The following is a 10654-nucleotide window of genomic DNA, read 5'->3' on the forward strand; positions in this document are numbered from 1 at the left end:
CAGATGAGGTTGCAGATTGGACTTATCAGTTGTCAACTCTATCAAGACATGCTCCGATCGAGCACAAACTCACAGGAACCCACCAGTATTCCTCCAAGCCATTGCGACATGTCCAAATACCCTATATGGCCTTATACAAAGGATTAAAGCACATACGAGTATATCACAACTAAGAATCAAGCTCCAAACTAGCTTACGAACTTCTGAAAAACCATCAAGTTCCAACATTAATGCAATAGTGTTGAACTGCACTCGAGCCCATCAAACCCCAAGTCGAACATACAGACAGGTCCAAAATTATCATACAAACCTATTAAAACCTTTCAATCATGAACCTAAGCTCGCTTAAACCAAATATTAACTTTGGCCAACCCTCTTAACTTAATGCTTTTAGTTAGTAACCACAGGTTCCAAAATGCTTCCGAACCTTTCGAGATCCATATTTCCCATATCCGCAAGTATTTTAAAACTCAATACAATGCTTGGGGCATTAAAACAAAAGAGGGAAAAAGAACGAGGGAAGAAGAGGGGAGATGAAGAGGGAAAATGAGGAATCATCTGGGTGTTTTATTAAAGACTAAAGTGCTCCAGCTAACAAATAGGATATATGAATGTAGCGGTATTTGGATAAAGAAAAGAGTACATTGCTAACTTTCCATTCTCATGTAATAGTATGTTAGCAAGATTCTCTCTATATATATAATATAATTTTTCAACAAAGAGATTCAATTGAATCCTTCCTTGATTGTGGCTCCGTCATGGGCTTCATGTATGTCTGATGCTTAAAGCTTTTAAGGTTTATTTAATAGGTACACTTCTCACTAAATGCCCGTCACAACCATGGAGTTTATACCTTGATAGATCGTATGATATTTGTGGGAAGAAAATCAATGCATGTGCTAAATAATAATGACTAGCTTCTCTAGTGCCAGGGCCGGCCGGAGGATCAAGCTACTAAAGCAAACGCTTTAAGCCCCACCCCACTCCCAGCTTTTGAGGCCTCATTTTTTATTAATAGTGTAGTTTTTATAGTTAATCTTTCACTACTAGGAATTCGCAAAAAACCGACCAACTTTGATCGGTCAAAAAACCAGCCAAAAATCGATCAAAGTTGGTCGGTTTTTCAAAATATTTTAATTTTTAATTTTTTTTACGAAACCGACCAACTTTGGTCAGTTTTCTTTGGCGCAAAAATGCGGGAAACTATTTTTGAGTCCCGCGAAATTTATTTTTCAAGAAACCGACCAACTTTGGTCGGTTTTTGCAATTAAAATAAATAAAAATTAATATTAAAAAAATGATCAACTTTGGTCAGTAAATTCGGCCGGTCATTTTAAAAAATCGACCAACTTTGGTCGGTCATTTTAAAAAATCGACCAACTTTGGTCGGTAATTTTATTTTTTAATAAAACCGACTAACTTTGGTTGGTTATTTTCGTGCGAAAATATAATTATAGAGTATAAATAAAAAAATTAGATAATCTTAAAACAAAATGCACCAATGGTTTAGTGGTAGAATAGTATCCTCCCACAGTACACCCCGTTCGATTCATAGATAGCGAATCTTTTGATTACATAATTCAAATACCGACCAACTTTGGTCGGGTTTTTTTTTGCGACCAACCTTGGTCGGTATACTAAAACGACCACCAAAATAGCGACCAAGCGTGTTTGGACGCGTATTGGTCGGTAATTTGCCAAGACCGACCAACATTGGTTGGTTTTTGTGGTCACTAATTACCGAATTTCTAGTAGTGTTTTTTAACAAATTACTATTGATTATTATATGATAAAAAGAAAAACAGTATTAGATTTTTACTTAATAAATGAAAGAGAACCATTTAGCTATGTGATTTATGGTGACAATTCAAAATTTCCTTTCCTTTTTTCGTAATAAAATTTGCAGCGTGTACTTTTTTTTTTTTTTCTTCTTCCTCTTAAGCTATGTATTCTCTTAAAGGGCAAGGGCATTGGATAAATTAAATTGTGCATTCCTTTTCATTTTTTAAAGTTTCCAAGCATTGCAACAGGTGAACTTAATTAGTGAAAATTTATAAAACTAAAATTTTACTTTAAATAAAAGTGTGTACGCTTTTTTTTTTTTTTTTGCAAAAAAAAATTAAGGCCTCTTTATAAGTTTTACTTAGGCCACCAATTTGGTTGAGCTGCCCCTGATGTCTAGCATCATTACCAATCTTTTGACTTTTAAGTGATGAATAAGAAAACCAAAGCACAAATGTTTTTTTTTTTATTTTAACTTGGATTTCAAGATATCAATAACATGCTAACTCAAGGGATTAGGCTGGTGGCGAAGCGCCTTAGTTCTTTAGGAGAGGTCGAGGGATCAAACATCAGTAACTTAATTTCCCGTGACACATAATTGGAATTCATAAGACATTACAAAGGGAACTTTTCTTTATTGCCAACAAACAAAAAAAGAAAGTAAAAATATTAAAACAAACAAAACATTGAAGTAAAACATTGATTCATCACCAATTAAAATAAGCCTTGATATCTTGGTCGCATTCAAAGAAGCGCATGTAACTTTCCTTGATATCCACCTGCACACAGACACCATTGCCACACTCTGCATCATACAACCAACAAGTTTGATTATGCCTGGATCCAAAATGCATCAAGCAAGGTTTCCCCCAACCAAAATCAGCTCCTAGTATAGGAAACCTGCACAAACTTGAACACGTAAACGCGTCAACTTCATGACTGGCACCCCAGTCATTTGCCTGAAAACTTCCATTGTATAAATCAGCAACCGCTGAGACTATCTCATCTGGTGATTCCTTGTTGCAATACTCAATAGTTTTCTGCACTGTATCCCTTATCAATGCCACCATGTTATGCAGCTCCATCTTGGTCTCCCCCGGTACAAATTTTACTGGAGAATCAACTACAAGATTACCAAAACACTTTTCAATTTGAGGCAAAGAGATCTTACTACGCAAGTTGACTGGAACACCCATTAAAGAACGTCTCATATTTCTGTTTTTCGCTTCCGAAGCACGGATCAAAGCCCTCCATAAAACTGCTGTAATCATCTCGACTCTCGTAGGTTTGAAACTCAAACCTGTCATTTCATCTCTTAGCTTTGATATAGCAGATTCATCAATATATAACCTCTTAGCGACCAGTTTGCTTTCTGCACGTTTCTCTCCCGGAATACGAGGCAGTAAAAGCTTAGATAAATCCCTTGAAGGGAAAATTTCACCCAAATTAAAGCTCAAGAAATTGATTTCTTTTGTGGGGATTCCGAGTCTACACACTTTGGACCACTCGTACAAAAAAGAGAGACTCGAGAATCCGTCCATTGCAATGTGGGCGTGGCTCATTGACAGAGCTATGCCACCACATTCAAATCTTGTTACTTGGACGATAACGAGAGGTGTAATAGCCAGATTACCTTCATCAACAGTCCAAGTATCGTGAGGCCAACAAAGTAGTGCGGCATTAACATCCTTGTGTGCTTGCTCAAGAAAATCATCGAGCTTACTATTGACATTTGCCCTTACAAATTTAACCCCTTGATCAAGGCAATTTATGGAGCAAAAATCCTCTGTAAATCTACCAGCTATCGGGTAAACATGGATTAATACTCTAGATAGGGATTCTTCGAGTTGTTCATCCGTAGTTGAGTTTTTATCATTTGGTGGATAGAAAAGAACAAGAGGCAAGTGAACATCTTCAGCTATTTGATCAAAGAAAGATAACTTGTAATTTTGTAAGTGATTTGGGGTTGGTGAGGATGGTGTTATGAAATTTGTGGATAAGATTTTAACTTGCAGGGCAGCAGATTGGGAACCCATGTTTGCAAATTACAATGGAAAGGAGAGAAAGGCTAAATGGAAATGTGATGGAGGGTTGTTGCAAAGCTCTCATGAGTTCAGGCCTTCTTATAGCGGAAACTTTTTCACACTAGAACATTGAAATTTGAGCTCCATAACAAAAAAGAAAATATTTTTTTTTTGCTGAAAATGAAAGTATCAATTTCTACAACACAAAGAAAATACTTATTTTGTTGAATTTCAAAAAATATTATGACAAACAAACATGTCGTCCTAATTATATTACTATGTAATTACTAAAAGAATTATTTGTTTACAAAAATGCCCTCAAAACTAGTCCATCACTCTATCTTTTAAAAACAAAACATTTAAAAACAAATATATGTTGAGCAATGTTTTTATATGAAAAAAGTTTTTAAAAAATTATTTGGTGCTGAATATTCATTTTTAAAAGATAAAATATGCTAAATATTTATTTATTTACTAGGGATATAATTTTATTCTCACCATTTGGATTATTTCAGACTTTCATTAATATAATAGCATATTTAATTAAGCATAAATTTTGAAGGATAATTTTATCTTTAATTAAGCTAATGCATGCATTAAAACCCATTCCATTGTTAATATCATAATTTTCTATGCATTAGTTGTTTAACAAAAAATCTGAGTCTTTGGTCAAAACTAAAAAGAAATTCGGGTTACTGATAATCAGGAGACAAAAATAAAATACTTTTGAGAATGATCGTAAAAAAGCAAATAGATGTGTATTTCAATAAATTCTCAATAGTATTCTGTGTCCTTACAAATGATGATACTTCTTCCTTTTATAGATAATTCTAGGTAAAGGAATGAAGCCTCAGCTTTAATGATATAATCATGAGTAATAAATGACATTAAATAAGCCATTATATAATCATTCCTATTAAATACCAATTTTGTAACGTATCAAGTATTTAATAATGAATTTGGACTCCTTTCTATCATCAGATCTCTGTCTTCAATGCCTTCTAATCCGTTGGCTGTAAATAATTTAAATTGGTACGAGACTCGTATCTATACGTCGTCTCGTGCCTATTTAAATTCTTCTTCCCTTGGCTGTCTCCATCCGTGCCTCTTAGTCAATTGCTGGGCTTTGACCATTTAACTAATCCACGTGTCATGCCACATCATCTTTAATATAAACTCAGTTATTCCCAATACAGATAGTCCCCCCCCCACTTTCCATTTATTTATCAATTAAATACTTGGGAAGTGGATCTTTATGAAAAGGAATTTTTGCCACATTTAATGCTCATGACGGTATTAACGCCTCAGTAGTCTTTTCCATTTAATGTTCTGCCCATGTGTCATTTTCTAATTGATTCCGCTATTCACACCCTTTTTCGAGACTTCTTCATTCTCACTATTTACGAAGTGATAGCTGCCTTTATTATTGGCTTTCTATCATTACACTTCTAAGGTTGACGGTTCCCATTTTACACATAACTTTTTCTTCCTTTGTCTTCTTCACAAATCTTCAGCACACACTTCCTTCTTAACAATGTCTTCTTCAAACCCTAACCGTAAAAAAGTTCCAATTCTCGATCAATTTCCCAACGCCCCTATTAGACACAGAAGAGGCGGAGGAGGTAGGCTTCAAACAGGGTTAGAATCTACTCGAGGCGGTTCCTCTGGTTCTTCTTCAAGGAGTTCTATTCCAAAGGCCCCTTCTTCTAAAAGTAGGGAAATTCTTGATTCTTCTCAAGAACCCTCAGTTGATAAAATAGTTCCCAGCGATTTGTCTTTTGAAAGTGACAAAACGTCTCTTCAAAAACAAATTACAAATTTAGAAAAAGCCGATACTTACCCCACAATAGTAACCGAGCTTACAATCCCCACCATAAGAAGAGATTGTAACTGGAAGGATAGTCTCCGAATGTCAATTCCTTCCCCAAATCAAAGAATTTCCTCTTTTAGAAGTGGGTATTCTTCTGTTTATACTTACCACTTCACTTTAGGTTTTAATCCTCCGATTGACCTAGTTATTCTCGATTTTTTGTCGTTTCTTTACAATTTGTTTGGCCCAAATCGGTCCATTAGTGTGGAGAACAGTGGCTTGTTTGAGATATTTATCCTCCAAAGGCCAATGTCAATTTCACCTTTTCTCACCTCATTCATCTATACCATCCTAACTTAATACGCCATGGGGTTTTTACCTTAACTGCAAGGAGCAAAAAAGTTTTGGTAAATCCTGAAGATGACAAAGATCGTGGATGGTATATCCGTTACGTTGTTGTTCGTACGGTGGACTTGATTGGCGAAACAAATATTCCCTTCCCTGAGAAGTGGAATTTTGAACGTAGGTTTCCTTTTATTTACCGTACCTACTTTTGAGAATTTCAAAAGAAAGTTTGTTTTTAACCTCGTCTCTTCTTGGTTTTTTGTAGCAACCATGGGAGATGTGGAACCTATTCCCAACTTCCGTGGTTGGGTAGACTCACTTTTGAAGATTGCTTCTAGGGAGCAGAGAACTTGGAAATCAATTTCTTCCTTACATGGCTGGAAGGTTAAAACACATGGTATCCCCCTTTTTATATATTTTTTTTTACATGTTAAGCATTGTTTCCTCAGCTTTGATCATGTATATCCATCCTATAATTAGGATTTGGCATTAGAGGAATGACGGATGAAGTAGCTATGGTCATTCGCATGTCTGCGAATGCTGCTCTTGATTTGGATAAGGCTCGAGCCTTGCTGCCAAAAAGGAAAGCTATAAAGGAAAGTTCTGAAGAAGAAGAGGAGGGTACCTCCCTAATTACCAGGCCAAGGGTCAGGAGACGAATAATCATTGATGATGAAATTGAAAACACTCCTGCTCGAACCTCCACCACCGAGCCTGTTTTGATTCATGCTGACGAGGACATCGAACCAAGAGATAATAATGAGTCAATTCAACATCTTTTTGACAGTGGTTTCGGGAGTGGCGAGCTCGGCCCTATTTTTGATGAAGCTCCTCTTTCCTCATTTGTTCCTATTTCCTCCATTCCTCTGCCAACCGTAAGTATTTCTTTACCAGTTTTGACGACTTCCGTTCTTTTGCTAGTTTCTACCGCTCCTATATCCGTTCCCTTGGCAGTTTCTACCGCACCTGCTTCCGCTCCTGCGTTGGTTTCTACATCTTTTCCTTCCATTCATGTTTCTACATCTTCTCCTTCCATTCCTTCCATTGCTCCTCTTCCATCTGTTCATCGTACAGAGACGGGTTCTAGCAGTGGAAGTATGACTATGAGAAGTGTTACTTTGGAGGTTCCTGCCAATCATAGCCTCTTGAGGAAGACCGGTAGAGCCGATGTTTGTCTCGAACCTCTAATTGGAGATATCGAGAAGAAGAAGATGGAGAGCCATAGCTGCTTAACTCTGATGAATGACGTAGTTCATTCTACTTTGAAGGTATTTTTCTTCTTACCAACAAGTTTTTTTTAATTATCTTCAATCTCTCATTTCTATGAGTTATCTCTGTAGGCTAACCTTATTGGCACGGAATTAATGGGAAGAATTTCCCTACTGGAAAGAAAAGCCCGTGAGTCTGAAAAGACTGTCCACGAGGCCGAAGAAATAGCTAGGGGAGCCCAGCTTGAAGCAACCAATTGGAAGGAGCAGTTTGAGAATGCTCAAGGGACCATAGAGGAGTTGCAAGAAAATAAAAATCTCCTGGAGCAGCAAAACCGTGGTTTAGCTTCTGAACTGGCAACTGCCAAAGCTTCTTCAAGCCAATTGAAAAGAGACAAAAAGCTTTTGGAATGCTCTTTGTCAGAACAATTATCCAAGGCTAGTGAAGAAGTTAGGGAGCTGAAGGCACTTTTGGCTAGGAAGGAAGAGTATGCAGGAGAGTTAGTGCAAAGCTTGACTCAAGCTCAGGCTGACTTACAGACTTCTTCTGACGAGATTCATGCCTTGAAGAGTTCTCATGCCTCTCTTGAAGCTTCCCTTGATTCCCATTTAGCTGAACACCAAATCTTAAAAAACGATCTTGCTATGTGGGAAAAGGAATATGGACTTCTGGAGGAAAATTTTAACATAGAGGTGAGTTGGGCTTTCCTGAAATCTCGTCGTGATGCTTTGACGGAAGCTGCTCAAGAAGGTTTTGACTTGCAGTCTGAACTGGCCAAAGTCGTAGATACCATCGAGAAAAGCCAACAGTCTACTGATACTCCTTCTCCTGCACTTGAAGTTCCTGGAACAGAAGAACTTTTAAATGAAGAAGTGACTACTGCAGCAATTGGGATTACAATTCCTGCTTCAGCTGAAACCGTTCATGTTGCTGCTTCTTCAGAAGTTGCCACCGTGCCTGTGGCTGAAAGTGAAATTAATATTGCAACTTCTGATGTGCTAACCCCTTCAATTGGATGATGGTTTTATCCCTTAGTTTTTAAGGGATTTTTTGGTGAAAGTCCCCAGTTATCATAATGGGGCATTTGTATAAACCTTTATTGACTAAGTTTCTACTTAGTCTTTTTAATTATATTAAGAAGTTTTGTTAGTACTTCAATGTGTTCTATTCTTGCCTTTTCCTTACTTATTTAGGACTTATAGAGTAGTTTAGCATTTTTATCCTTTGAAAATGCTTTATGATTCTTCTCATGACTTATTAACATGAGGCTTATAAAAGAGGGCCCTTTTATTTTATCGACACTTAATGAAGAAGACGTCTCAACTTCATAATGGTGTTATAATACGATGAAAGAAATAGGAATACACACGTTTTGTATGAAACAACTTTGGCAAGTTTTTATTCATAAACTTTAACAAGTGTTTGACTATTACATGTATTACAATACATCTACAACTTTCTCGTAACTGTTTTTCTTGTAACAGATTTGTACATAACATAGAATAAACAAGGTTTTTCTTCATAACCTGTTTCAGTACATAGTCATGACCCTATCTTTATATATTAAGAAGGGTTTAATAGGTGACTTTGTTTATGAGTTTTGAGAGATGACTCTGTTATTCTCATGAATGCTGAAGACTTCATAATTTTTTCTCAACACTTGACTTCCATCGTTCGATATTTGTATCTGCATATCTGAATTTATACACGTATCTGTGTACAATATTGTAGTCCCCCAAGTGTTTGAGCGGTGAAGTATGAAGCCTCGAGCACTTATTTATTTCTTTTACTTTGGCCCTTTTTCCTGAAACAAAAAGATATGCGGGACCCGAAGGTGCGATTATAGATGAAGACCGCCTAACTCGTGTGTATTTCCATCAGATTAATTGTAACCCTGGGCTAGGAATTTAAGAATACTCCATTTTGCCTTGCAGGTTGTGACTCATCATTTGGCACGAGTTAGGATATTTTGCCTAGCATCTAAAATCGTTAGTAAAATATTAATAAACCAAGAGAGAAATTTTAATATGATGATACCTGACCGTAGGTACTTTCTCAAAAGTAATATCTTTTTAAGTGGACATCATTCCAATGTGAGGGTAAAACTTTACCATCCATTGTTTCCAACTGGTATGCTCCTTTTCCCACAATGTCACGGACTTTGTACGGTCCTTCCCATGTTGGACTTAGCTTTCCTGAGTTAGCAGCCTTTGCAGATTGGAACACCTTTTTAAGCACGAAGTCCCCAATTTTGAAAAATCTGAGGCGTGCTTTCCTATTGTAATATCGTTCTATTACTTGCTTTTGTGCCGCCATCCTTATCAAAGCAGCTTCTCTTCTCCCTTCAAGTAAATCTAGGCTAACCCGCATCTCTTCATTATTAGATTCCTCCGTTGCCTGATCGTATCGTGTGCTTGGCTCACCTATTTCAAATGGAATTAAGGCTTCCGTACCATAAACCATTGAAAATGGTGTTTCTCCAGAGCCTATTTTGGTCGTTGTACGATAAGACCATAATACTCCAGGTAACACCTCAGGCCAATTACCTTTTGAATCTTGTAACCTCTTTTTCAAGTTATTGATAATAACATTGTTAGTTGATTCTGCTTGTCCATTCCCTACTGGATGATATGGCGTAGACGTTATTCTTTTGATCTGCCAACTTCGAAGAAATTCTGTGATTTGAGCTCCAATGAATTGTGGTCCATTGTCACACACGATCTCCTTTGGTACTCCAAAGCGGCATATTATATTTCGCCATATGAAGTCTTTAACTTCTTTTTCTCGTACCTGTTTAAATGCCCCTGCTTCTACCCATTTAGTGAAATAATTTGTAAGTACAAGTAGAAATTTTACCTGACCTTTTGCTTGTGGAAGTGGACCTACGATATCCATTCCCCATTTCATAAAGGGCCATGGGGCTAAAATAGGATGTAGTAACTCAGCTGGTCTGTGCATATTATTGCCGTACCTTTGACATTTATCACATTTGGACATGAAACTGGTTGCCTCTTCTTCCATCTTAGGCCAATAATATCCTGTGCGAATTAATGTTCTTACCAGTGACCGTCCTCCTGAGTGATTCCCACAATGTCCTTCATGTACTTCTCTCATGACATATTCGGTTTGAGAGGGTCTGAGACACCTTGCTAGTGGTCCGCCGAACATCTTTCGATAAAGATTTCCTTGATATAAACAATATCGTGCAGCTTTTTTGCGAAGCGCGTGAGCCTTTCCTTTGTCATTAGGCACGGTTCCGTGCTGTAAAAAGGCAACAATTTCATTTCTCCAATCCCATGTTAGATGATTAAAATTTACCTCGTTTTTATCAGATTCAAGAACGGAATGAAATAGATGTATGACTGAAGCATCTGTATTGTTTGCCACGTCTGCTGCGGATGCAAGATTTGCTAAAGCATCTACCTCTACATTCTCATCTCTTGGGATCTGTACTACTTTCCAAGTTTGGAATTGCTTTATTAAC

General features: G+C 37.1%; 1 protein-coding gene across 1 annotated transcript; it reads right to left on the minus strand.

The window, feature by feature from the left end:
* Positions 1-2355: 2355 nt before the first annotated feature.
* On the minus strand, positions 2356-3892 carry LOC107807494 (limonoid 21-O-acetyltransferse). Its single transcript, XM_016631900.2, has one exon. It carries the CDS (start codon positions 3816-3818, stop codon positions 2490-2492), a length of 1329 nt encoding a protein of 442 aa, XP_016487386.1. The 5' UTR covers positions 3819-3892; the 3' UTR covers positions 2356-2489.
* Positions 3893-10654: the final 6762 nt, after the last annotated feature.

The sequence above is a fragment of the Nicotiana tabacum genome, chromosome 8 (assembly GCF_000715075.1).
Source record: "Nicotiana tabacum cultivar K326 chromosome 8, ASM71507v2, whole genome shotgun sequence".
Classification (NCBI taxonomy): Eukaryota; Viridiplantae; Streptophyta; class Magnoliopsida; order Solanales; family Solanaceae; genus Nicotiana; species Nicotiana tabacum.